Below are 27,561 nucleotides of genomic sequence, written 5' to 3'. Positions count from 1 at the left end.
CGGCACAAGAGATGGGTCCTCGCTGGGGCAAAAGTGCAGAAAGTTCCAGAAGCACGCTGCCCAGCCTTCCATCCTGGCTGCAGCAGTTGCGCACGGGCCGCCCGTTGCCGCGTCCCCAACTCGGGGCACTGGTCGTACTCAGCCGGGATATCGGAAGGAGGAAATGGGACAGGGCTCCCTGCGCAGGTGTGGCTGTCAGGGACCGGCGTCTTCACCCGCCGCACCCGCTCCTCGGGCGCGGCCCAGGCCAGCGTCCGGCTGCGGCCCCGCACATCCCCATCCGCGTGCCCGCTCCGCGCGCCCCGCACAGCCAGCCCCGCGCACCTACTACGCGCCCGCCCGCGCCCCGCCCCGGCCCCGCCCCGGCCCCGCCCCGGCCCCGCCCCGGCCCCGCCCGGCGCCCCCGCCTTCCCGGGAGCGGCAGCCAATGAGCGCGTGGCCCCGCATCCGGGGATCCCGGCGCGGCCACCGCCTCCCGCGCACACACGGCCATGGCGGAGGTGAGTGAGCGGGCCGGGGGAGCCGGCCCCCCGCCCCCGCGCGCCCGCGGCCACGGCCGCAGGGCCCGGCCGTGTCTGGGCTCCAGGCGCGGAGACCCCCGCCCCGGGGCGCGGAGGCCGGGCTCGGGGCGCCGCGCCCGTCGGGGCCCGTGGGGCGCGGAGCTCCGTCGGCGGCCGCCCCCGGCCACCCCCCCCGCCGGTTGCCACATCGCGGGGTGCAGTGCGCATGTGCGGGCGGGGGGCGGGCGTGCGGAGTGGGGTGGGGAGGGGCGGGGCGGGCCTGCGGGGAGAGGGCGGACGCGGGGTGGGGGCGCGCGCCCCGCTAGCCGGCGCGGCTTCCCGGGCCCTCGACCCCCCAGCCCGGGTCCCGCGGTCCTCGGCCCTGGACCCCCGCTCCCGGCGGCGTGCAGCCTTGCCCTCCCCGCGCTTGTCAACTTTGCGGAGTGCGCTTTCTGGGCGCGCGGTGGTGGCGCGCCGCGCTCACCCGTCGGGACCCCGGGTGGGACCCGCACGGCAGCCCGCTCGCGAGCCTTTAGTGTGCGGGGCACCGCAGAGTCGCTCCGACCAGACCCCGGGCGGGACTCGAACTCCGACCGCGGGCCCGCCCTGAGCACACCAGGCAAGGGGCGGGGGGGGGTACGATGGGGGCCTAGGGCATCGGGGCTTCCTCGGTGCGGGCCGACCAGCCTTACTTCTCAGAACCTCCCCTCTTGGTCCATGAAACAGGCCTGAGACCCCTTACCCGAAATCCTTGCGGCTAGATGTGCTTTGGGATGCAGAGATTTTCTGATTTGAGGATGTGTGGGGTTTGGAACTGTGACGCTTGATCAGACTCGCCTAGGACCGTCTGGGCAAACACAGTCAACAAATAGCTTCACGTCACGTCAAACCAGGGACGGAAAACTTTCATTTTGGGGTGGGCTTTTTTTTTTTTTTTACTTTGAAATGTTGGGTAAGACAGGGCGGACTGCTCTCACCTTTTAGGGCCCTGCTGAGGATTAAATGAGATAGTGCACCTGCCAGGGTTCAGTAAATGTGACTCTCGGTACATGACTTTTCAGTCTGGGCACGCAGAAGTTAGGGCCCACACCGCACAGGTCCACAGACTCAGCAAGTGATCCTCATGAAATGGGTGGGGCCCCTGAGACCCCGACAGGAGAAGGTACCTACCCAGCCAGGCATAGCACCGGCTTGGGGTATTCGGCATGGTTGTGGGGCTGAGTGGGCTGTTCTGTTTTAGCGCGACAGGGGTAGGTGTTGTGCAAGGTGGGAATGGCCATTCTCTCCCACAAGTGACCTTCTGAGGGGCAGCAACAGGCCCTGCATTTGTGCCAAAGAGGGTGTGGGTGTCTGGGTGCAAGGCCAGACCTCAGCATCCAGTTGTGCTGGGTGGCTGGACCCAAAGGGTTCTCAGTTCTCCTTCCTTAGGGGGCGTTTAGGGGAACTGAAGCCGCATGGGGGCAGTGGCTGGCCTAGGGGATCAGAGGCAGAAGCCAGGTAGGGGTGTGGTGGTAGTGTGTTGGTGTGCTCCTAGTTAAGGATACGGGTGGTGTGTGGGCAGCACGCTTGGCCTGGCAGAGCTGCGGGGTTTGGCCCTGACTTTGCCTTGCCTGGTGCAGAGCCCCTGGAACCCTCACAGCAGCCAGCTGCCCAGCGTGTCCCTGTCCCACCTGTTGACCGAGTGAGGTGCTGCCCAGTTGAGTGAATTTGCGTCGCTTTCACAGAAGGTCTGTGTGTGAGCTCCCCTGTGTGCCTGGCTCTGTGTGAGGCCCCGAGGGTCTGACTGTGAGCACAGACCCCACAGTGCCTGTCCTAAAGGGCCTGAGAGACTGGTCAGTAAAGGACCAGCAAGTGTAGAGATGTCGGAAGTGATGAGCCACAGCCAGCCTCTGCCCAGGGCACCTGTTGCAGAGCTGGAGCCTCCCACTCTCTGTGACCTTGGGTAGGTGACTGAATGTTCACAGCTTTGTTCTCTCATCTCTGAAATGGGAAGACCCTGGAGTCGAGGTCTCCCGAGATCTTGGCCCAGTGGTTTGCACGGGGAAGCTGGCCCTTATGAAGTTACTGGTAATGAGCGGTCTCTAACCAATAAAGACGGCAGTTTGTAAGCTACCAGTAAGTACCTGATCTGCGTTAGCTGCCTGAGTTCAGTCGTTGCTGGAGTAGCCGACAGCGCCACGAGGGAAGATGGGGAAGATGGGAGAGCTTCGTCCTGCCTGCCTCAGGGTACCAGATGAGTGTTTGAAAGACCCAAGTACACTGTCTTTGTCTTGTACTGAAACCCTCCAGAGCTTTCCTTTGTCCTCGGGGTAAAGTGCATCTCCTCCCCATGACCCTATGCTCAGTGATGTGGTCCCCGCAGATCTCCCCCTGCCCCCACTCCTGCTCTCTGGCTCCCTTCCATTTCTTCCTCGGAGGGACTCCGCCTTCTCCCCTCAGTACTGTGTATACCCGCTCCCACTTGTTTGTTCTCCGTGTCCTGGTGAGACAGGTAACTCGCGTGGGTGGAGACGGGCAGAACCTGTTTCCCCATTGACTGCAGTGTACCCAGGGCCTCCTCCTCACCTGGCCTAGTGTAAGTGTTCTGTGGCTGGGGCGGGGGCCGGGGGGGGGGGGGCAGCCAGGTGTGGCTCTTCCTGCTGTCGTTGTGTAAGGAATTGCTTTCAAATTCATGGTGTAAAAACGACGATTGTTTTATTATTACCTTTTGTGGTATGGAGGGTTCGCTGGGCTCAGCCGGGCAGCTTTCACTTAGGGTCCTCATGCCGTTGCCGTCGGCTGGTGGCTGGGGCTGGAGCTGACCCCAGGGGAGGAAGCTTCCCTGCTCACATAGGGGGCTGCTGGCTGCTGGCTGAGATGCCTCCCCAGGCCTCTTTGTGTGGCTTGGGCTTCCTCACAGCGTGGTGGCTGTTGACTGTCCCAGAAGATACCCGATGGAGACTGAGCTGCATTTTAAGTCACATGGAGCCCCCTGCCCGGAGTCCCAGGCCCATCCAGGTCCCCAGAACCCCACTTCTGGAAGGGGGAGGCATGCCAGCGTCACAGTGGGAGAAGAGCACGTGGGTGCCGCCAGTTTGGGGCGTGGAATCTGCCACGGCATCGCTGTGGGTTATGCTGGGAAGGGCAGTGGGAGGAACCTGCCCGGGGAAAAGGGCCCTGCATTCCAGTCTCCTAGTGACTGGCCTCCGCATTCGAGCCATCAGGGTCCACCTGAGACAGGACTGACGAGCTCGCCTTGTCCTTGCCAAGACCTGGGTTCCCCACTCCTCTGGGACCGCGTCTCTACTGGTCCTTTTCTCCTAATGCCTTTAAGCCCCCTCCCAACTGTTTTTCTTCCACCTCTGCCAAATGGACGGCTTTGACTCTGATGGTAACATCCAGAGTGTTCCGAACAAAGGAAGTAGAGCGCCTGGGAATCCCACTATTGAGGGTGGGCTTGCGTCTAGAGGTCAGATGTTGGGGCAGGGGAGTTCCTTGGCGAGTTTCGAGGAACCTGGAGTCATCTGGGAATGAACTGGGGGATCTGAGGTGACTGGATGCTGTGAGCAGCACCCCCTCACCCCCGGCCCCCACCCCCTGCCCTAGGGGATGGAGCTTCCCTGTTGCTGCCCTTTCTGTCCCTCCCAGCTGTTCCTCTTTGCTCCTTTGCCTGAACGTCCATGTCAGATAAGGGCCAAGTCCTCCTCAGACCCTGCCGGGGACCTCAGACCGCCACACCTGAGGCCCTGCTGCAGGTGGGTGCTATACGGGAGTAGAGTTAACTCTCCCTGGAAAATGGGCCGTCCAAACTCTGCCCTCACTCCATTTCCCCTGTTAGAGCTATGGTAGCAAGAGACAGAAAGCCTGCCCTGGCTGAGATGGGAAAGGGAGCCCAGGGAGGCTGGTGTATCAGCAATCTGGAGGGTCCTAGAGAGGGCTCAGGTGATGTCAGAGGACACTTAGGGTGCTAGCCCCACGGGTGCACACCGTGTGGGCTAATGGCTGTTCCCTGGAAGGTGAGGCCGCCTGTGGCAGGCCCCTGTGCTCTCTGCTTCCTGCCTGCTTCCAGCCACTGCTGCCAGGTCCCACGTCCTCCCCACTGACTGCCTCTGCCACCCTGGGGCTACGCTTCCTAGGACACGGCCTGCTCAGAGCTCAGAACTGTCCGTGCTGTTGGCAGAGGCTGCACACGCGCACAGGCATGCACGCACAACCACACCCACATTCACTTCGTGTCCCAGCTCTTTCTCGGGGCTTTGCCGAACTTTCATTTATGTGCTGCCAAGTACAGTGAAGGGACTGTAGAGGGTCTTTGTCACAGAGCCTGAGTGGGAGTTTGTAGTTGCACTGCTTACATGCTGTGTGAGTTGGGGTAAGTGACTTGATCTCTCTGAGCTTAGTTCCCTTGTTAGTAGGAGGATTACACACCCTCTTGAGGTTTTCTTGAGGACCTAGTGAGGAAATTCTTAGAAAACTTTTTCTAAACCCTAAACTTAATTTTATTATATATTCAGATCTTTTCTCTGTGTGTGCAGACAGCTTTGCTGAGGTTTATTCATACAGTTCATTTTCACGTGCAGAGTTCAGTGGTTTTCAGTACATTCAGAGCTGTACAACCATCCGTGGTCAACTTTAGAACATTCCATTGCCCCAAAAGGAAATACCACCCCATCAGCGGTCACTCTCCATCCCACCCCAGCCCCCGGCCCCCGTGAGCCCCCTTCCCGTCCGCGGATGAGCCTGTTCTGGACGTGTCACCCACGTGGACTCACACCCTGTGTGGCCTTCCGTGTCTGGTTCCCTCCCTGAGTGTCGTGGGCTCGGGGTCTGTCCCCGGGGCCGTGCGTGTGGGCGCCTCGCTCCTGCTTGAGGCCGCGGGACGCTCCTGTGTTCTGCTTTGGTTTGTCTTCATCAGCTGATGGGCATTGGTGTTCTTCTCACCTTTGGCTCTCGTGAAGGTCCCACCAAGAACGTTCACGTGTGAGCTTTAGTGTAGCTGTGTGTTTCTTCTCCCTTGGCCACCTCTTCCCTTCTCCTCCTCGGTTTTCAGGTGGGGCCCTGTGGTTTAGACTGACAAGAGACAGATTCTTGAGAAAGAAGTAAGCAGTTTATTAAGTCACGCAGCACACATCCCGCAGGAGCAGTCCCATGAGTAACGCAGGGGGTGGTCAGGGCTTGGGCTCCTGTGGGCATGTCAACAGAAGAGTGGCCCACGTGGACCGAGTGGTACGACACAGAAGGACTTGGGGTCTGTCTGGGCACCAGGTTGTGGGAAGGTGGCTGCGCGGGGAGCTAGTGGAAGGCCTGGCTAGTTAGTAAGGTGTGTTTGTACACACGAGCTCCGTGCTAAGCTGCTCCCTGCCTGGTTTGGGGGCAGGAGGGGAAGCACCCACATGGGACTTATGTCTACTGTGAAGCAGGCCAGGGCAACGCAGAGGTCATCCTGTGTCTGTTTTTGCTCAGTTGGCTTCATCTCAGAATAACCCTAATGCCGCGTGGCGTATGTTGGGACGACAGACTCTGACCCCTTCAGTGTCTGCCTAACGGTGGACTTGCTGGGGCGTCCTTACCCTGCTTTTACCTTCTGCAGGACCGATGACTGCCTCTCAGACCTCCTGCTTAGCGTTGCATTCCCTCCTTTGATTTGTATCTTCCGATGAGCATTTTCTCATGTGCTTATTGGCCACCTGCATGTCTCTTTGGAGAAATGTTTGTTTAGACCCTTTGCCCATTTTTAAATTGAGTTACCTTTTCGTGACAGGTAAACTCTTAAGAGTTCCTCGTGTAGGATGTAGGTTCCTTCTCGTGATCTGCAGACCTACCTCGTCTCCCTCTGTGGCTTGTGTTCTTACTTCCTTGATGATGTCCTTTCAGGCAGAAGCGTTTTTATTTGTGTATTTTTCCTCTTGTTGCTTATGCTTTTGATGTCCTATCTAAGAAACCACGTGAGTGTCCAGGGTAACGGAAGATTTATTCGTGTGTTTTCTTCTAAGAGTTCTACGTTTTAGGTCTCATATTGAAGGGCTTGGGTCCGTTGTGAGCTCATCTGTGTGTGGTGTGAGTAGGCACTTTGGCTTCATGCTTTTGCATGTGGACTTCCTGTTGTCCCAGCACCATTTATTGGAGAGACTGTTCATGCCCCGACTGAGCTGTTTTGTCATCTTTGTTGAGATTCAGTCGGCAGTAAGACTGTGGGTTTATTTCTGGATTCTCAAGTGTGTCCCCTTGGCTTATGTGTGTAGCTTTATGACAGTGCCACGCTGTTCTGACCACTGTAGCTTTGTAGTAATTTTGAAATCAGGAACTGTTCTATTTCAGGATTGTTTTGGCTTATCTGGGTCCCTTGACGTTTTGTATGATTTTTGGAATCTGTTTGTCACTCTCTGCATAGAAGCCAAGGGAGACTCTCCCAGCTGAGGCCACTTCCTGAGGTCGCCTGGGGAGTTGGGCCCTGAGCTGTACCTGCTCCCCAGCGTCCTGCAGAGACATCTGCCAGTGGGTTCCAGACCAGCCGAGCCAACCTTGCTTCTGTTCCTCCACAGGCCTCCTCACTGGAAAGGCAGAGCCCTGGCGTGGCCTCCTGCCTCGCTCACAGCCTGTGCCCGGGGGAGCCCAGCTTGCAGACCGCAGCAGGTACCCTCCTTGCCCTTCCCCTCCCCCTGCCCAGGGCCACCAGGGCCTCTGTGGTTGTAAGAGACAGCATCTTGCTCAGCCAGGCAGAGCCGGACACAGTGTGCTGGCTCCCAGAGTCCAAGGACAGCGGTGTGGGCCTAGCAGCCGGGACTCTCTCCTTGTCTTCTAGTGGGGGCAGGGCAGCCCAGGAGAGGACCAGACGGCCTCTGGCCTGGGGTGGCCCGCCGGCCTGGCAGGCACCTCAGCCAAGGCAGGAAGACTGGGTTTGGTGCTGGGTGGGCGCTGTTCCCAGGTGCTCTGGCCCCGCCCCCCGCTCCTGAAGGTGGCCCCTCGCCGCTCCCCCTCCTCCTGCGTGTGGACCCAGGTGGAGGGAGGATGCCAGCCTCGGCCTTCACTGCTTCCTGGCCTGGGTGGATGGAGCCCTCGCCATTTCCTTTTGTCTTTGTTTTCTTTAAATTTGACTTACTGAAGAAGACCAGAATGGAGAGCGAGCGATAAACGCATCCTGGGATTTTTGGGAAAACCAAAAATCTGGTCACATCTGCCACCCATTCGCCTGTGCAGGTGGTTGTGCTCTTGTTCCGCTGAGGCTGGAGGGGGGACCAGCGTTTGTTGGGCCTCCTGTGTGTCCCCCCGCAGCGTGCTGTCCCTGCGGCGACGTGTGGCTGTGTGCGTGCAGCATCACCTCTGTTCCAGGAGCTGAGGGCCTGCCGGACGGGACACCGGCCCTCTCGGCTCCTTCTGTTCTTTCTGCCCTGGCTCCCCTGGTGCTCACTTCTCCCTTGTCTGTGGAGTCCTCCCCACGCCACCTCGGGGCCTGTGCTGAGGGGACCGAGTGAGCCTCCAGGACAGCACATCCCCCACATTCCCAGAGTGTGTGTACAGTGCAGTTAGCCGGCGTGCTCCTCTGTCCGCAGTCACTCTGTTGGGGGATCCTCCGTGGTGACGGACTGTGCTGCCTCCCAGTGTGCACACACGCACACACACAGCCTTCCCTGTGTGTGTGCACGAGCACACATGTACACCTGGGCACAGGCTGTGGGACTTGTCCCTGGTGACAGCAGGGCCACTGTCGGGTCCTACCCCCGCCGCCCTGCACCTCGCATGATGGTTGGGGTGTGTGGGGTGAGCAGCTCATGCAGGCTGGTGTCTCCTCCACAGTGGTGTCCATGGGCTCTGCAGACCATCAGTTCAACCTCGTAGAGATCCTGTCCCAGAACTACGGCATCCGGGAGCAGTGCGAGCAGGCCGCGGGAGACCCAGAGAAGCCTGAGGGGGAGCTGGAGAAGGACTTCATCGCCCAGGTACTTGGCTGAGCTGGTCCCCTCTGCCCTTGTGTGAGTGGGGCCCCCTGGGCAATGTCACGTTTCTGCGTTTGGCGGAAGCCGTCTGCAGGCTGCTCAGATTTCACAGGGACAAGTGTGCCTGTGTGTGTTTGTGAAGCGCCAGGCGCTGTGCTAGGAGCTGAGGTCGCGGGGGGTCAGGCCAGACCTGGTTGTGCCCCTGGGGCTTTGGGGCTGTAGGCATTAAACCCACTGTTCTCTCTTTTTTGGCCTCAGAACCCCCTTTATGCTCTTAAAAGTTATTGAGGATTTCTTTTTTTTTTCTTTAAAGATTTTATTTATTTTTTGACAGAAGAGAGAGACAGCAAGAGCGGGAACACAAGCAGGGGGAGTGGGAGAGGGAGAAGCAGGCTTCCCGCCGAGCAGGGAGCCCGACGCGGGGCTCGAACCTGAGCCAAAGGCAGACGCTTAATGACTGAGCCACTCAGGCGCCCCCAAAATTATTGAGGATTTCAAAGAGCTTTGTGTAGGTTACATGGTACATGCATTGTTAATAGAAACAATTTATAAAATTTGTGAAAATGAAAAAAATAATAGGGGCACCTGGGTGGCTCAGTCGGTGAAGCATCTACCTTCAGCTCAGGTCATGATCTCAGGGTCCTGGGATCGAGCCCCATGTCTGGCTCCCTCCTCAGCGGGGAGTCTGCTTCACCCTCTCCCTCTGCCCCTTCCCCTACTCTCTCTTTTTCTCTCTTTCAAATAAATAAATCTTTAAAAAAATAGCTTCTAAAACAAAAACAGGTTGGGGTGCCTGGGTGGTATAGTTGGTCGAGTGTCCGACTCTTGGTTTTGGCTCAGGTCCTGATCTCATGGTATTGGGATTGAGCCCCGTGTCGGGCTCTGCGCTCAGCGGGGAGTCTGCTTGGGATTCTTTGTCTCCCTCTCCCCCTCTCCCTTATGTTCTCACTCTTTATCTCTCTTTGGAATAAATGAACTTTTGGGACTTCATCAAGATAAAAAGCTTTTGTACAGCAAAGGAAACAGTCGACAAAGCCAAAGGGCAGCCTACAGAATGGGAGAGGATATTTGCAAATGTCTTATCAGATGAAGAGCTAGTATCTAAAATCTGTAAAGAAACTCATCAAACTCAACACCTTAAGAACAAATAATCCAGTCAAGAAATGGGCAGAAGACATGAACAGACACTTCTCCAAAGAAGACATCCAAATGGCCAATAGACACATGAAAAAATGCTCCACATCACTTGCCACCCGGGAAATACAAATCAAAACCACAATGAGATACCACCTTACACCTGTTAGAGTGGCTAAAACTAACAAGACAAGAAACACAAGTGTTGATGAGGATGTGGAGAAAGGGGAGCCCTCCTACACTGTTGGTGGGAATGCAAGCTGGTGCAGCCACTTGGGAAAACAGTATGGAGTTTCCTCAAGACGTTAAAAATAGAGCTACCCTATGACCCAGCAGTTGCACTACTAGGTATTTATCCTAAAGATAGAGACGTAGTGAAAAGAAGGGGCACCTGCACCCCAATGTTCATAGCAGCAATGTCCACAATAGCCCAACTGTAGAAGGAGCCGAGATGCCCTTCAGCAGATGAAGGGATAAAGAAGATGGGGTCCATATATACAAGGGAAGATTACTCTGCCATCAGAAAGGATAACTACTCACCATTTGCATTGACATGGATGGGACTGGAGGGGATTATGTTGAGTGAAGTCAGTCAGTCAGAGAAAGATAGTTATATGATCTCACTCATATGTGCAATATAAGAAACAAAACAGAGGAGCATAAGGGAAGAGAGGAAGAAATAAAACAAGATGAAATCGGAGACGGAGACAAACCATAAGAGATTCTTAATCATAGGAAACAAAAAGGGTTGCTGGAGGGATGGGGGAGTGGGTAACTGGGTGATGGGCATTAAGGAGGGCACGTGATGTAATGAGCACTGGGTGTCATGTATGCAAATGATGAATCACTAAATTCTCTCTCTGAAACTCATACTGTATGTTAGTTAATCGAATTTAAGTTAAAAAAGTAATAAAAATGGAATAAATCTTTAAAAAAAAGAAAACCCAAAAACAGGTTGGGGAGATGAGTGGAATAGCTTCATATTTTCGTAAATGCAGAAGTGAACATGAGAACCCAGCTGCTGTCTCGTTAATCTGTTCTTTTGGTTGAAGTATAAATCTGGTCTCACACAGATCTGTTCTCGGAAGAGGGGAGAGTACTTAACCAGCTTCTCAGATAATTGTGGATATCCCTTGGTGCAGCACCCAAATCCAGTAAGTGGTAGTTTTGTGACGGGTGCAGAGTGGCTTCTACACTCATATCCTGTGAACGTTCTGGACGTGATTCTGTTGGAATCCGTTGGTGGTGAACTTGCAGTGGCTCTCCCCACTGTGTGACCCTGTTACCTTCTGCATGGTGAGATGTTTGCAGCATACGGGTTCTCCAGCCTGCCCATCTTGCAAATGTAAGTTCACACTACAAAATCTGAGAACCTCGCTTGTTAATATCGTAGACGGGGGGCTTAACCAACGTAGTTGTGGAGGCCAGAAGACTCTGCGTTCAGGGTCAGGCAGGGTTGTTCCTGGTGAGGGCCCTCTTGGCTTACACATGGCTGCCTTCTCTCTGCGTCCTCACGTGCCCGAGAGCAAGCAAGCTGTCTGGGGCCTCTTTAAGGACCTGATCCCGCTGGACCAGAGTCCCCTTCTCACATCCTATGTAACTGTAACTCTTCCTGCAAAGGTCCACCTCCAGATACAATCACGTTGGGGGTTAGCGCTTCGGCATGTGAATTTTCGGTTCGTGAGAATACCAACACTGATTTCATCAAACATCTTTAAAGTATTGGGAATTTAAAAAAATTTTTAAGCAGTAATCACGGGGCATTTACCTAGTTTGGTGCCATGTATTGCTTGGTGCCAATTTGGTCTTATAACCAAAGACAAAAGTCTTCTCTTCACAGAAGAAAAAACAATTTAAAAAAGTTTAAAATGGGGGCGCCTGGGTGGCTCAGTCGTTGGGCGTCTGCCTTCGGCTCAGGTCATGATCCCAGGGTCTTGGGATCGAGCCCTGCATCGGGCTCCCTGCTCTGCGGGAAGCCTGCTTCGCTTCTCCCTCTCCCGCTCCCCCTGCTTGTGTTCCCTCTCTCACTGTGTCTCTCTCTGTCAAATAAATAAATAAAATCTTTAAAAAAAAAAAGTTTAAAATGAATTTAAAGCGTCTCAAAATTAACCAAAAACTAAAATCAGCCATGTATTAGTTAAATATCTCACCTAGGTTTTTTTCAGATATAATATTTAAAAACTAAGATCAGAGAAAGACAAATGCCATGGGATCTTTCTCATAGGTGGAATTTAAGAAACAAAACAGATGAACATAAAGGAAGGGAAGGAAAAATAAAGATGAGAACAGGGAGGCAAACCATAAGAGACGCCAAACTTTAGGAAAGAAGCAGGGTTGCTGGGGGGAGGGGGTGACTGGGGGATGGGTCTCAAAGGTGGCACATGATGGAGAGAGCCCTGGGTGTTCTGTGCAACTGATGAATCTCTGAACTCTACCCCCAAAACCAATACTACACTATGTGTTAACTAATTTGAATTTAAATGAAAAAAAAAACATTAAGAATGTAATTTCCAAGATAAAAACAGAAACACTGCCGTTTTTGTATCACCTTAACAAATGATATTGCAAATTTATCAAGCTCATGTTGTCAGATCCAGATTTTCGAAAATTAGAGTTTCTTGCTCAAAAGCCTGAGGTTTGCTGTTGCAGCGGGCTCAGTCAGTTGTTTGTCTGGAGGGATGGCTGACTGGGCTCTTGTCTGATACGTCTGCGCGGGGCCCGACAGGAGGCCTGTCGTCACCTGCCGGCCGGCCAGTCTGTCCCTCGAGAGCGGAGCTGCGTGGTGGGGACAGCTGCCGCAACACTCAGGTGCTCCGGCACAGACCCGCACTTTGGGGTGTGGCAGGCACTCCGTGTGCTTCCCCTTTCCTCACGTGGAAAATTAAAACGACATCTGCTTTGCAAGAGTGAGAATACCATCAGGAACGTGCACAGGGCATCCTCGAGGGAAGCAGCACGTTTACAACTGAGTGGGTGGCAGGGAGGGATGCCCGCTGATGGCTCGCAACTGTAGGGTGCTGTGCCCCACCTGTGACTCCCTCCCTCGGCATGCATGCAGGCACAGAGGGCGGAAGTAATGCTGTCGTATTCTCAGGAAAGTCGCTGCGAAAGGGTCCCAGGCACCCGGGGGTTGTAGGGCCCCTGTGTTAATCGCCCAGCAGGTGCACAGTTAGAACGTGTGAGAGGCGTCCTGAACATCCCCGTTAGTGGGGTCCTGGAGGGTGGGAGGGGGAGCTTGGGCTCTGTGGGGAGGGGCGAGGGCGGGGCAGGAGCTGACCTGGGGGTGCTTGAGCGAGGGTGTCTGGGGGTCTGACTGGTGTGAGGACACGGTGCGGCCAGACGGCGTCGGCGTCAGGAGCAGAGAGGCAGGCGTGAGAAGCGGTGACCCGGGGACGGGACTGGAGAGGAAGGTGATGGTCGTGCGCGTCTTCCTCCCCACGCTGCTTCTCATCCTGTTGCCTCCGACTGTGTCCATTCCCTGTGGGGGGCTGGAGCCTCCCCTCTCAGTCAGCTGGGGTGGGGTCGCGCTGCTGGCGAGGGCTGACAGCGTCTCTGTCGCATCCATGTGGTGGATTGCTCCCTACCTGATGCAGATGTTGGATTTTACCGTATGTTTCTTGGATGGCCATGTTTTTCCCTTCTGATTTACTCTGATTTCCCGACGTCACCAGGTGTGGTAGATTTACAGATGTTGAGTCATCCCCCATTGCTGGGGTTAAGCCTGGGCAGGACCCTGTGGAGGGAGAGGCCATTCCTGGCCCCACTCTTCAAGGCTGGGGCCTTGGGCACAGAGCGGATCTCTCTGGGCCCAGGTGTCTTGTCCCTGCCTCTCCACGGGGTTAAGGGAGTCCTTGGATGCAGGACTGGGGTCTGGCTGGGGTTAGCTGCTGTGAGTGCGATGAAGTGGCTCAGAACCCCGAGCAGCCCTCCTGACACAGCCCTGCCCCTGCAGAGCAGCGACATGCCCCTCGACGAGCTGCTTGCCCTCTATGGCTATGAGGCGTCAGACCCCATCTCGGAGCGGGAGAGTGAGGGCAGTGACACCACAGCCAACCTCCCAGACATGACGCTGGACAAGGTGAGTGGACTGAGGACAGGTGTGACGGCCCCCCACCCAGTCTGAGCTGACGGTCTGCGGGGCCGCGGGCTGGGCCGGAGGGGGTGCGGAGTGGAGACCGGTGAGAGAGATGCAGCTCGGTTCTCCTGGGCCGGGCCCTCCGGGTCCTGACAGGGCGGGTGTCAGCAGGGCGGGCTTCATCACCGGAGGTGAAAACTGCTGCTTAGTGTAGAGCGCGGGGACTCTCGTTCCCAGGCCGCAGGGCTGGGCTCAGGGAGTGCCCCTTGCTGGCCTGCCCTTGGGCCTGGCCTCTCTGTCTGCAGAGGGGGAGGGACGTGCAGAGTGGGCTTGTGGCATCAGTCACTGCGTTAGCACTGTTACTTGCTGTTAATGACATGTTATCTTGAGATTGTCGAAATAAACCACAAACTCGTTCTTTGCTTTCTTGTTAAAAGGAGCAAATAGCGAAGGATTTGCTTTCAGGGGAAGAAGAGGAAGAGACACAGTCATCAGCCGATGACCTGACCCCGTCTGTGACCTCCCATGAGGCCTCTGACCTTTTTCCTAACCAGAGTGGACGTAGGTGTCCCTCCTGCTCCTCCCCTTGGGCTGGCCAAGCGCGGCCGTGGGAATGCACATGGAGGGGCCCCGAGCTGCTGGGGGCCAGCACTTGTGCATGGATGCCTCGTACCCCGTGGGCGCCCTGACCTCAGTCTGAGCTCCTTTGGGCTTCCCACCTTCCTGATGACCTGTGAGCGGAGACTGAGTGGCTGAGGAGGGAATGTGTTCCTGTAACTGGAAGTCTGTCAGGTCTGGGGCAGTGCCCTGAGACCGTCCTCCCCTCGGCTCTGCCTGCCTGTGCATCCTGGGAGGCTGGCAGGGTGAGGTGCCGGGCTCAGGGCTTGGCAGGGTAGCGACCGTAGCAGGGGGAGGCCTCCTGAGTCCCCAGTCCTGGGCCTGTTGCACACCCGTCATCTGGCCAGGGTGCGGGCCGCACTCCTTCTCAGGAAAGGCACAGTGTAGGGGTCAGGTGGACGGAGAGTTGGGGGGAGGTGCAGTGGTGCCCAGAGCCTGCTAGCCAGGGTGGGCCCCCTGGAGCCATGGGCACGACTCAGCTGCTCCCCTTTCCCCAAAGCCTGCTTCCTGGCTGATGCAGACAAAGAGCCTAGCTCTTCCACCTCTTCCGACACAGAGGAGGACCCTCTTCCTGCCAACAAATGTAAGAAGGTGAGTGGCCCTGACCCAGTGGCGCCCTGAAAATGGGTCTCTGGCCTTCCAGGGCAGGGCTGAGCATGTGGCTCCTGAGCGGTGAGCTGGGCTAGGGGCTTGACTGTACTCTTGTCTCGTGATGTGGCCCGAGGTCCTGTCCTGGGGCCTTTGGGCTGGACCTCAGAACTCCTGGGTCCTCGGGCCTCACCCCCCCCTTGCCATGGGACTGGCTGTACCAGACAGACGGACAAGTGGGTGCAGACACTGTCACTCACACCCACACCCTTCTCTGCCTCTCGTGCTCAAGACCACAGGACTTGGCATCTGTGGGCAGATGGCACAGATGAGCCCGGGGCTCTAGGCGGCCACCCTGGGGCCCACGTCAGCACCTTGTGGCTGGGCTTCCCATCAGCCCTGACTGCCTTGGGCCTTTGCCTTTGCAGGAGATCATGGTTGGGCCTCAGTTCCAAGCCGACCTCAGCAGCCTGCAGTTGGACCGCCACGGTGAGAAACGTAAGTGGGGCCTGGTGAGTGTGGGAGATGGGGAGAAGAAGCGAGAACCCCAGTGTAGCCAGGAAGGAACTTGCTGCGTGCCTACCCAGAGCCAGTTCCCCAGCCCTTGGAGGGAATGTGAGGGGCAGGAGGGCATGGACCATGGGCCAGTTGGTGTCCCCCTCCCTGCTCACTGCCCCTCAGCTCAGCGCTGTGTGGTCCTGCCGCCCTGTGCAGCCAGCACCCCGCTTCCCTGCCCTCGGCTCTGTCCGCCCCGTCTTGCCCCTTCTTTTCCTGCGCAGGCCCCTGCCCTCGCCTCTCCAGGTGTGCACACATTTCCCCACCCAGCTCTTCCCGCGTCTGGGCCTTGTCCCAGATGACCGCCAGAGACCAGTGTCGCTCTGCCCTGCGTGTCGCTCTGTCCTGCGCTCTTCTTAGGGCAGTACCTGTCCCGGACTTGATGTCCCCACTGGAACATGGAGGGAGGCCTGTTGTCCTTTGAGATAGGCATTGCCCTGTTCGCTTACAGGTGAAGAAAATAGGAAGTGAAGTCACCTGGCTGTTGACCCAGGTCTTGTTTTCCTGGCCCCAGCGGCCCTGTGGGTCCGGGGCTGGCACCCCTGGCTCAGGAGTCTCTCCCAGGATGATTCAGTTGCTGAGATTGGCAGTGAGGTGGGACAGACAGAGGAGACAGGGACTCACAGCAGAGATATCGAGGCCTTGGGCCAGGAGCTGGGATGTGGGCTTGGTGGCATGTGCTTGCTCCGCCGTAAGCAGTTTGGGTAAAGGAGGAGACAGGAACATGCAGCTCAGCTGGGTCCCGGGACCGTGGAGGCGAATCTGTGAATCTGATGACACAGGAGACCCTCCTCCAGAAAAAGGCACCAGTGCACGCTTCTTAGCTACACCCTCAGGCTGTCCTGAACGCGTGCAGACCTCAGTCCGGAACGCCAGCCTTCACTGAGTGTGGCATTCGGGCCTTTTCCTCTTCCAGGGAATGGCTGGTCCTTGGTCCCGAGGGGATGGGAGCTGGCATCTCCCTCCAAGCCACATCTGGGAAGTTAAATCCATAGTGTGGCACGTGGACCTTGTATGCTGTTGTGTGCTGTTTCCTGGTGTGGATGGACCACATTGCTCATCCGTTGTACTGTTGGTCGGTAGTGCGGTTGTTTCCGTGTGTGGCTCCGGATGTCTCTGCACGCGTCTCTCTGTGGACATATGCGCTCCTTCCTGGACAGATGGCTGGGAGTTGCCTGTGCTGCTCGGGCTCCCTCCAGCGACCTGTGGGAGTCCCCGTTGGTGTACATCCTCATGCACACTTGACAGGGTCTGTGGGTGAGGAGGGGTGTCTTGTTGTGGCTTTAATTGGCGATTCTCTGGAGAGGGACCATGTTTACTGGCCATTTGCAGATCTCTTGGGAGGCACCTGCTCAAGGCTTTTTCCGCATTTTTAGATGGAATCGCCTTTCTCTGTCTGATTTGTGGGCGTCCTTCTGGCGTTCTGGATGCAAGGCTGTCTTCGGCTGTGGGCACCACCATGTTTTCTCCCAGTTGGCAGTGTCTTCAGTTGTGATGACGTCCGAGTCGTCGGTGTTTACTCTGACCGTACTGTGTTTGTGTGCCGTTAAAGAAGTTTTCGCAGAAGCTGTTCTCCTTTATTTTCCCTGTCTCGTAGAAAGCAATGATGCGACTTAATTTAATGTTGAGTGTGTGGTTGGAGGTGTGGGTCAGGAGTGCTTTAACCTGCGCCTTGTTCTGGCCCCGCGATGGGACACACCGTTCCCGCCTGCTGCACCGCAGAGGTCCTTGTCAGAAGCGGAGTGTCTGTCACGCATGCGTGTGTTGGGCTTCTGCTCGCTGGTCTCCCTTGAACCACGTCTGAGACAATGCCCGTCCTCCAACGTCAGGAGCCTGATTGTACCTCCATAGAAGTTGCTAATTAGCTCGTCAGCTGCTCGATTTTGATGAGAGTTGTGCTGAATCCTGAGATTAATTTGTGGAGAGCGTGTATGGCAACACCGTCGACACTTGCAGATCACCCGTGTGGTTTCCCCTCTTGAAATCCAGCGGTGTATTTGTAGCAGTCTTGTGCATACCCGATGGCCCCTGTTTGTGGTATTGTAAAAGGTATTTTAAAAAATTTCATGTCTACTTGATTTCTGTTAGTAGAAGTGCAGTTTGTTATTTTAATTGATCTTGTACACTGACTTTGCTAAGCTTATTTACCGATTTTAGTATTTTGTAGGTTCTTTTGTATTTTTTTTACATATGTGATCGTGTGACTTGTGAATGATAGCTTCACTTCATTTTTTTGCAAACTTTGTGTCTTTTCTTTCTTTTTGTCGCGTGTTGTACTGGCGACACCTTCAGGACAGGAGGGTAAAGAAGAGATGAGAGATGATGTCTCGTCTTGTTCCCAAACTTGGGGGAAGCGTTCTGTGTCCCATTTAGTATGTCGTTGGCTGTAGGCCGCTGTAGATGGTCTTTCTTGGATGAGGAAGTTCCCTTTTGTTAGCAGCTGACAGTTTGAATTCTGTCACCTACTTTTTGTGTGTCCTGAGACAGTCGTTTTTTTCTCTTTCGTCCTCACGTCGATGGGCTTTCAGACATTAAACCAGCCTTGCGTTCTGGAGTAAACTCTACCTGGTCATGAAATACTGTCTTTGGTGATCTGTGTATAGTCGTTCTTTGCTACGCGAGAGAGAACTAGGCAGGTCCTCTGGAGGTGCCCCGGCAGGCGCTTCTGACGGGGCTGTCAGAGGAGGGGGAGCTCCCTAGGCGTGGGCACGGACGGTGTGCCCGTGACATGACCCCAGCACTCCTTCTCCACAGTCTATGAGAATGATGACCAGCTGCTCTGGGACCCCAACATCCTCCCCGAGAGGGAGGTGGAGGAGTTCCTGTACCGGGCAGTGAAACGGAGGTGGCACGAGATGGCTGGGTCGCAGCTCCCGGAGGGAGAATCGGTGAAAGACAGTGAGCAGGTGGGGCTGCCACACGGGGTGCAGAGGGCCGTGGTGCTGGAGCACGCTGAGTCGGAAGTCAGCGGCTCGGGTGTCTCTGGGGACCACGCAGGGGCAGGAGGGGAGGGGTGGTCAGGCATGGAGGGGCGTGGGGAATGGAAAGGCCACCCCAGGAGGGTGGTGGGGGAGGTGTGCCATGAAGCTCCTGCCCAGTGTGGTCATGTGATGGCGACAAGTTGAAATGAAAAACACTCATTATGACCGTATGAGCACCCCCAGTGTCCCTGCCCCTGAGGGTGGTGTGAACGCCCCCCCAACATCCTCGCCCCTGAGGGTGATGTCAACGCTTCCCCCAGCGTCCCTGCCCCTGAGAGTGGTGTGAACGCCCCCCCCAGCATCCCCTCCCCGAGAGTGATGTGAATGCTCCCCCCAACGTCCCCGCCCCTGAGGGTGGTGTGAGCGCCCCCCCAATGTCCCCACTCCTGGGGGTGGTGTGAATGCCCACCCAACATCCCTGGCCCTGAGGGTGATGTGAATGCTCCCCTCAACGTCCCCACCCCTGAGAGTGGTGTGAACACCCCCCAATGTCCCCGCCCCTGAGGGTGGTGTGAACGCCCCCCAACGTCCCCGCCCCTGAGAGTGGTGCGAACACCCCCCCCAACGTCCCCGCCCCTGAGGGTGGTGTGAACGCCCCCCCAACATCCTCGCCCCTGAAGGTGATGTCAACGCTTCCCCCAGCGTCCCTGCCCCTGAGGTGGTGTGAATGCCCCCCAACGTCCCCGCCGCTGAGGGTGGTGTAAATGCCCCTGAACATCCCCACCCCTGAGGGTGGTGTGAACACCCCCCAACATCCCCGCCCCTGAGGGTGGTGTGAACGCCCCCCCCAACGTCCTCGCCCCTGAGGGTGATGTCAACGCTTCCCCCAGCGTCCCTGCCCCTGAGGGTGGTGTGAATGCCCCCCAACGTCCCCGTCCCTGAGGGTGGTGTAAATGCCCCTGAACATCCCCACCCCTGAGGGTGGTGTGAACACCCCCAACATCCCCGCCCCTGAGGGTGATGTCAACGCTTCCCCCAGCGTCCCTGCCCCTGAGAGTGGTGTGAATGCCCCCCCCAGCATCCCCTCCCCGAGAGTGATGTGAATGCTCCCCCCAACGTCCCCGCCCCTGAGGGTGGTGTGAGCGCACCCCAATGTCCCCACTCCTGGGGGTGGTGTGAATGCCCACCCAACATCCCTGGCCCTGAGGGTGATGTGAATGCTCCCCTCAACGTCCCCACCCCTGAGAGTGGTGTGAACACCCCCCAATGTCCCCGCCCCTGAGGGTGGTGTGAACGCCCCCCAACGTCCCCGCCCCTGAGAGTGGTGCGAACACCCCCCCAATGTCCCCGCCCCTGAGGGTGGTGTGAACGCCCCCCCAACATCCTCGCCCCTGAAGGTGATGTCAACGCTTCCCCCAGCATCCCTGCCCCTGAGGGTGGTGTGAATGCCCCCCAACGTCCCCGCCCCTGAGGGTGGTGTAAATGCCCCTGAACATCCCCACCCCTGAGGGTGGTGTGAACACCCCCAACATCCCCGCCCCTGAGGGTGGTGTGAATGCCCCTGAACATCCCTGCCTGTGAACGTGGTGTGAATGCTCCCCCAAATCCCCACCTCTGAGAGTGATGTGAACGCCCCCCTCAATGCCCCACCCCTGGGGGTGGTTTGAATGCCCGCCCAATGTCCCCGCCCCTGAGGGTGGTGTGAATGCTATGGACATCCCTGTCCCTGATGGTGGTGTGAATGTCTCCCCAATGTCCCCATCCCTGGGGGTGGTGTGAATGCTTCCGACGTCCCTGCCCCTGAGATTGGTGTGAATGCCCCCATCCCCGCCCCTGTGGTGTGAACACCCCCAGAGGGTGGTGTGACTACCCCCCAGTGTCCCTGTCCCTGAGGGGCGCGTGGGTGAGGTTGAGCAGGTGGGAAGTCAGTGTGGCTTCTCCCCAGGCGCTTTACGAGCTGGTGAAATGCAATTTCAATGCAGAGGAGGCCCTGCGGAGACTGCGGTTCAATGTGAAGGTGATCCGAGGTGAGCGTGTAGCCCCGGCCTTCCCTGCCTCTGCTCCTGTCGTGTCCTGGACACTGCTGATGCTCCTGTGCTCTCCCTCCTGCTTGCAGATGGGTTTTGTGCTTGGAGCGAAGAGGAGTGCAGGAACTTTGAGCATGGCTTCCGAGTGCATGGGAAGAATTTCCACCTGATCCAGGCCAACAAGGTGAGGACACTGTCCGCCCTGCTCCTGCCAGGCTCTAGCAGTGGCTCTTTAGGGCTGGCAGGGGCTCAGGAAACCAGGCACACGTCACCTTCACCCCACAGTGAGATTGGGATTCCCCTCACTGGCCTCCTCTGAGCCATGGCTCAAGCCCTAGTGCCCACCGCTGGCTCACCGTACGCCCCTTGATGTCTTGTTCTAGTCTCTGCTGATGTTTGTTGGGCCACCTTCCAGTCCCCAAACGAAGGCTCCAGTTTGGGGAAAGACACTACTTAGGGGTGAACTTCAGTAGTCTTGTCTGTTCACGGTCCGTCGGCACTGCTTTGCCATCTCCTTGCCACAGTGCCCAGGGCCCATGCCGCAGTGCTGACCTCCAACCTTGAGCCTACTCACAGCCCCAGACCTCCTAATTTCCTCAAAGGATGTGAGTCCTTCTGCCACCTGCAGCAGACCTCATGACGGGAGGCATTGCTGAGTGCCAGGTTACCCTGCCTTCCCCTAGACCTGGGTCGTTGCTGGCATCTGCGCATCCCACGGTGATGCTGTTTGCCCGTGGCTTCGTGCATGACTCCTAGAGGGGCCTCTTGGCAGAGCCCTGGCCCCTCTGCCATGCAGCGTGGGACGTCTGCGTGGGCATGTTCCTGTGGTTCTGTGTCAGAGCCTGAGCTTTTCTCTGTCCATCTCCCCACCTCAGTCTGTTGTCCTGTTCATCTAGGGCCAGTAGCCTTGGCTCCTCACGGCTCATGGGAACGTAGGTGGTAGGGAAGGGCCTGGCGGAAGTCGGGCTCATGTGCAGGCCTCAGTGTCTTCTCCCAGGAGCTTGGGGTGGATGAGGTGCCTGCTTGGGGCTGGTGTAGGGACAGATGGTGCTCAGCTGACCATGCCCAGCACGGTGTTGGATCCATGCCTTGTGGCCTGCAGTTTCCTGCGCACTGTGTTTCCACCACAGCCGAGGCCACTTCTGTGAGCGCAGTGGCGTTGGCACAGTGCCCTTGTTTTCTTTGTGCCCACCCACCCTGGTGATGGCTGTGGCCCCCCTCTCCATGCATTTCAGGCTTCTGGTGGAGCTGTGGGGAGACCACAGAGGACTTAACCCCTGGCAGGATGGATGCGCCAGTGGGTCTCATTGAGCAAAACAGACAGTGTGTGTGCCCCTGTTCTCGCTGCTATCCCGGTCCTCCTTGGCCTGCTGTGGGGTGACCCTCCAAAGTGGAAAGATTCCCCAAATCGTTAGAAGAGGTTTCAGAGTTTTTTTATAATTGAAGTGTAGTTGATGCACAAGGTCACGTTAGTGTTAGGAGTGCACCAAGTGTATGGAATCGTGATGGACAGTGCCATGCATCAGTCAGTGTGCAGCACGATAAGCGTGGTCACCTTCTGTTGTAGTACAGTGTTGTTACAGAGTCACTGACTATATTCCCTGTGGTGTTCGTTGTTCGTTTGGTCTCCGTGATTTATCTTACGCCCTAAGAGGTTTTGCAAGTGGAGTCCAGCTCTGTGCTGGACACATGTTTGTGGCACCTTTTGTTCCCAGGATACTTCACATACAAGGATTTTTTTGGTTTTCCGTGTCATGTTGTAAATACGATCTTGAGTTGGTTTCACAAACCCATAGCATGTACTTTAACGGTGTCTTGATTGCCCTTGTGGGCAGCTCTGCCGCGGAGTGTCAGTAACACTCTACACTCAGTGGGAAACGTGGGTTCACACATTGTCCTCTCTGGACCGGGGGCTCTGTCTCTGGGTCTATACCAGGGTCATCTCTCCCCCTCTTTCTGGGCCTGCGGGGGGCATGGTGGATGCTGCTCTCTTCAGGAGCTTGTGGTCTGGGGTGAGGAAGGTAGACACTGGACACATGGTCCCAAAGTGAGGAACAGGGTGCCAGGTCCACACCAGTAGGTGGTGGGCTCTTTGAGATGGGGTGCCGTCCTGCTTTAGGTGAGAGGATGTGCCTCAGGGGCGGGCTGGAAGCAGGTGACAGGGGCTGCAGGAGGAGTCTTGCTTTGTCCAAGAGTGGTGGTGCCAGGACCCGTCTCTGCTCGTCTGGGGGCCGAGGTGACACATCTGCTGTCCTGCAGGTGCGCACCCGGTCCGTGGGCGAGTGTGTGGAGTACTACTACCTGTGGAAGAAGTCTGAGCGCTACGACTACTTCTCCCAGCAGACGAGGCTGGGCCGGAGGAAATACGGCCCTTCGGGAGCCACGTGCGTGCAGCGGGCTCCCAGGGCCCTGGGGTGGGGAGGGTTGGGGAGGGTGGGTGTCCCGGGCAGGTGTCTCCCCTTCACAGCACACACTCCCCACAGGGATGCAGACCAGGACCTGGACGGCAGTGACCCCGATGGCACTGGTCGCCCCCGCTCGTCGCCACCTCTCCCTCCTGCTGCTGACAGCCTGGGCTCTGAGCAGGACCCCTTGGCACGGATGCACACAGGTGAGAATGTGGGGTGGGTCCCTGCCCTTGGGAGAGCCCTGTTCTCACTGGTGCCTTAACCTGGGCCCCCAGGGCTCTACCCCAGAGAGTGGTCCGTGGGTGTGTCACATGCATGAGTGGCCACGGGGACTTGCTGGCTTGTTGCGTGGAAGGGTACACATGTGTCCTGTGGCCCTGGATGGCACGTGGGAGGTCTCATGGGTGTCCGAGGCTCCCTGGCGTCCGGGCTCAGGGCCACACAGGAGCAGACAAGGCCCAGCTCGGGACTGGAGTTTCTGACCGTGACCATAGAGATAAGGATGAGGACCTTGGCTCCAAGTCTATTGTACTCTGGGGTTTAGATTGTTCCAGAATCTGGTTGGTTCCATGGTTTGCCTAAAAGGGGGACGGCATCTACCTACTTCTGGAATTGCTAATCACATAGATTCCACATTTATCTGCACTTTGCCTTCAAGCTTCTTTTATTTTGTTTTATTTGAATTTCTCTGAACCTGCTGTGTTCTGGCCTTGGTTTCAAAAAACAGGAGTCACTACCTCCCAGTTCAGGGTCGTCAGCCCAGGTGCACAGTTTCCCTATAACTGGTTTCTTTTGTGTCTGTATGTTATGTCTCTGTGAAAATACCTCCGTGGGGAGGGGTCCACAGGCTTTGCTGGACCCACAGAGGTTGGGCAGGACCCCAGCATAGGTTGCAGACTGAAAGCACGAGTGTGATTTCAATGAGTGTGCTCTTGTTGGGTTGGCTGTGGGTCCCCGGAGGGCTGGTGTGGGTGCCCCGGGGGCCCAGTCTCAGCTCTGTTCTCCCCTGCAGAGCCGCTGAGCGTAGACAGCGTGGCCGGCAGTCTCGGTGAGCCTGGGGAGAGCTCCGACAGCCTCCCGTCCTCGGAGCCGGGGCCTTGTCCGTTCCAGCAGCTGGACACGCCCCCAGCCGTGCCCCTGCCCAGGCGGCCCCCTGCCCTGGCCGAGCCAGCCTTCTACCCCCCGGCCACAGCCGCTCCAGAGCCCGGCAGCAGCCCGAGACTAGCTGTGGACTTGACCCTGCCTGGGGCCCTCCCCGAGGAGCTGCCTCTCATCTCCAGCCATGTGGATGTGAACGGAGAGCCTGAGGAGGCCATGGCTCCGGCACAGGTGGCCTTGTCGGTCACCGAGTTTGGACTCATCGGCATTGGGGATGTGAATCCCTTCCTGGCTGCCCACCCAGCGTGCCCAGCCCCTGGGCTGCACTCGGAGCCCCTGTCACAGTGAGTGCGGCCCCTGCCCCGGGTCCCCCTGCCCCGGGTCCCCCCCCCCCCCCCCCGCCAGCCTCAGGCTGCGCTGTGGAGAGGGGAGGGCTGTGCCCCGAGGGCCCGAGGATGGCTTGGCCATATGGAGCAGGCTCTGTTGGTTTCTTTACTTTTATTCTCTACTTTTAATTTGGCTTATTTATTTTTTTGACTAGGTAAAACATTCATATGGTTCAAAATCCAAAAAGGTACAAACGGGGCCGGTGCCAGGCTCCTCCCACCCCTGCCCCAGCCACCAGCCCTCCCCAGGCGCCAGGGACAGTGCTGCCTTGGGGAGCCTGTCCACCAGCACAAGTGAAAACACGGTCTGCTGGGGGAGGCGAGGTCGGGAGCCACGGTTTCAGCCCACGGCACCCAGGCCGTGCTGTCTGTGGGACTGGACTGACCCTTTCTCGGTCTCTCCCCCTGCAGCTGTAACGTGATGACCTGTTGATCCCTGGCCACGGGTGGGCGTGCGTGGCCTGGACTGGACGTGGGGCCACCGCGGGGCCTGCCTCTGCCAGTCTTCCCGACCCCTCCCCTCCTCGTGGGCCTCGGGTAACGCCTCCTCTGCTTCAGAACACGGCAAGGACAGGGTGAGCGGTGGCCGGGCCACTGCCCTGCCCCCCTCACACACAGACTAGTGCCCTCGGTGCCCGGCACCACGGTCCGTGCTGTCCAGGCTGCTGCCCCCAGCGCAGGACCCATCGGGTGGCCAGAGGCGGAGGGCCCAGCCCCGTCTAGCCAGCAGAGGCGAGGAAGGTGGGGAGATGGGGCAGGATGCTGCCCCCACCAGCAGCCTCTGCCCGGGGCACCCTCAGCACTCCGCTTGGCTCCATCTCCCTGCACCCGGCAGGGCCACAGGCTGCCCCAGCCCGGGGGTCATGGGCAGCTGCTACTCGGTGCCAAACCCCGTGGGGCACAGAGCCATATACCTCGACGTCGGCCCCGCCTGCCCTCGACCTCCACCCTGCTCTCCACTTCAGGAAACGCCGCACTTTACGTCCCCGCCCCCCCCCCCCCCCCCCCCCCCCCCCCGTCTCCAGCCCAGAGCAGCCTTGGGTGTGGGGCTGAGACAGGTGACCTGCACCCCCCTTGGTACCAAGGCGCCGTTGCCTGCAGCACCGAGGGGCCAGCTCCAGTCCGTTCCCCTGACCCCGTGGGTCGTACTTCTGTTGAAGATCCCCAGCAAGATGGCTTGGGGTCCTGGTCCTTCCCTTTCCCAGCTTCCCTCGTTTTATTTATGTTTCTGTTTACAAATTAGAGTGGGGTCCTCCACGGGGCCAGGGCAGTGCTCCCCAACCCCGGGGTGTCACCAGGAGAGGGTTTTGGCTCGAGCCCGTCTGCAGAGTTGGCCTCGACCTTCCCTCACCCCACCAAGGACCACACTGTGAAGTGATAACTGCCTTGAATCCCTTGCTGTTTTATTTATTAAACTTGATTTGAAGTCCATGGGTGCCTCGTGGTAGATTGGGAGGGCGGGGTGTGAGGAGGTGCTGGGGACAGCCGGGCACTTTGTGGACCCTGTGACCTGGGCTAAGCCGTGGCCAGGATGGCATGGGCTGGGGGGCGGTGGTTGCGATGACTGACATGACGGGCTGCTTTGATGTGAGGCAGACCTAGGCCATAAAAACCACAGCAAACACAGGGGCGGGAAGAGCCCTGGGTGAGAGCATGAGGGTAGAGACTGGGTGGGCCAGGGATGGCCGGTTTTATTCTGGGTCTGGGGCCCTGGAGGGGTAAGCAGGGGCTTGAGACCACTTTTCATAGCTACCTGTGGTTGCTGCACGGGGGTGGGGGGGTGGGGGGCGTGGAGGGGTGGGGTGGCGGCGGTGGTGCAGAAACTGGAGCCTGGAGGGGTGCAGCCTGGTGCCTTCCTGGGAGGGGGCAGGAGACCCAGTGGGGAGGGGGGTGCAGCCTGGCTGGGAGGGGGCAGGAGACCCGGTGGGGAGAGGGGTGCAGCCTGGCTGGGAGGGGGCAGGAGAGTTGGTTGTCCAGTGCTGGGAGCCAGGGTGTGTGCGGGGTTGGGTGATGCGAGAGGGACTTTAGAGGGATTTTAATTGGAGTGTTTTCCCCAGTGCTTGAGAGAAGTTGCTCTCCTGTCTTCTGTTTGGCTCTGCTTACGACAAGAAATCTGCTTGTCTTAGTGTGTTCTTACTGCTTTTAAGATTTTTATCTTTCATGCTATTTTTATTTTTTGCCTCCCTATTCAGTAATGCATCCTCTCATAGCTTTGCTTCTCCTTTCCTATTGTCAGAAGTATCTTGTGAATGTCACTTTATTCGTTTCGTCATCCTGTATAGTTGGCAGTAAATCACATTCTGGATAAAGGAGTGAGTAAGGGGTTTGTTCCCTCACAAGCGGAGAGGCATAGAAACGCGTCCATAAATGCTGCATTCCGACATGGCGTTCTCATCCCGGAGAAACGGACCCTAAAACATTTGGCTTTTCTGGAGACTTCACAGACCCCTGTGTGATTGTGTGGACACCCAAAATAGGGCTTCCTGGGTGGTTTGGAGCAGTTTGATCAGGGGGTGCCTTGCTGTGTCTGCTTCGTGCATTTTGCGCTCCTCCTCGTCTTTCTGTAGCTTGACGGCTCCTGTCCTGAGCGCAGAGCGGTGTTCCAGCGCCCAGACGGACAGCAGTTTATAACCGACTCTGCCAAAGGACACCTTGGCCGTGTTTAGGTTTGGGCAGTTGTGGATAAAGCCGCTGTAAACATCTGTGTGCAGGGTTTCAAACCTGCGAAAGCCCAGAGCTGAATCGAATGGTGAGCGTATGTGTAGTTTTGTGAGACAGCATTTTGCATTCCCGCCGGCCGCTCTGCGTCCCCGCCAGCACTTGGTGGTGTCCGCGTTCTGGATTTCGGCCATTCTGAGACGAGTGTCGCCGGAGCTCATCCTTGTCCGTGGCTTTTGAAGGTGGCTGTTTGTGCCTGGGGCTCACTTCTCCCTTTGGCCCTGGGTTCGCCGGTGAGGTGGTCTGTCCCTGTGGGTGCTGCCGCGTGGATGGCGGCTCTGCGGCCGGCGTGCTCCCTGCTCTGTGGGCCGGAGAAGGCCCTGTCCCTCCACTTTTGAAGCACTTCTTAGTTTTATTTTATTTTTGCCAGATACAGGGTTCCTGGTTGACTGTCTTTCACCATTTTGGATATGTTTCATTGACTCCTGGTATCTGTTGTTTCTGATGAGAAATCCCTGTGTTTCTGCAGGTCTGTCTCCGATGGCATTGCTCGTTGTGGGTTTGGCGCTGGCAGGTTGATGGGGATGCACTTAGGTGTAACTTGTCCGCAGAGCTGTTAGGGCTTACGGGCGGTGCCTCTCTAAATTTGGGGTGTCTTGGCCATTGTTTCTCCTGACATC

General features: G+C 57.4%; 1 protein-coding gene across 6 annotated transcripts; it reads left to right on the top strand.

Annotated features, from left to right (window-relative positions):
- Nucleotides 1–464: 464 nt before the first annotated feature.
- MIER2 (MIER family member 2) lies at nt 465–25,648 on the top strand. 6 transcript variants are annotated; one of them, XM_027587493.2, is made up of 15 exons: nt 1,166–3,075; nt 4,128–4,234; nt 7,022–7,112; nt 8,274–8,416; nt 13,500–13,625; nt 14,060–14,183; nt 14,740–14,831; nt 15,257–15,326; nt 18,138–18,289; nt 20,250–20,331; nt 20,421–20,515; nt 22,591–22,942; nt 23,752–24,181; nt 24,379–24,411; nt 24,635–25,648. In XM_027587493.2, the coding sequence occupies exons 2-14, from the start codon at nt 4,160–4,162 to the stop codon at nt 24,380–24,382; spliced, it is 1,836 nt and encodes a 611-aa protein (XP_027443294.2). In that variant the 5' UTR covers nt 1,166–3,075; nt 4,128–4,159; the 3' UTR covers nt 24,383–24,411; nt 24,635–25,648. The 6 variants fall into 6 exon arrangements, with proteins under 6 accessions (XP_027443295.2, XP_027443294.2, XP_027443292.2 ...); XM_027587495.2 differs by lacking the exon at nt 24,379–24,411 and having other exon boundaries at nt 2,679–3,075; nt 22,591–22,715; nt 22,815–22,942; XM_027587491.2 differs by lacking the exon at nt 24,379–24,411.
- The last annotated feature ends 1,913 nt before the right edge of the window (nt 25,649–27,561 follow it).

Source organism: Zalophus californianus, chromosome 1 (genome assembly GCF_009762305.2).
Source record: "Zalophus californianus isolate mZalCal1 chromosome 1, mZalCal1.pri.v2, whole genome shotgun sequence".
NCBI lineage: Eukaryota > Metazoa > Chordata > Mammalia > Carnivora > Otariidae > Zalophus > Zalophus californianus.
Note: the sequence above shows the minus strand (reverse complement) of the source record. Positions and strands in the feature narration are given on the sequence as shown.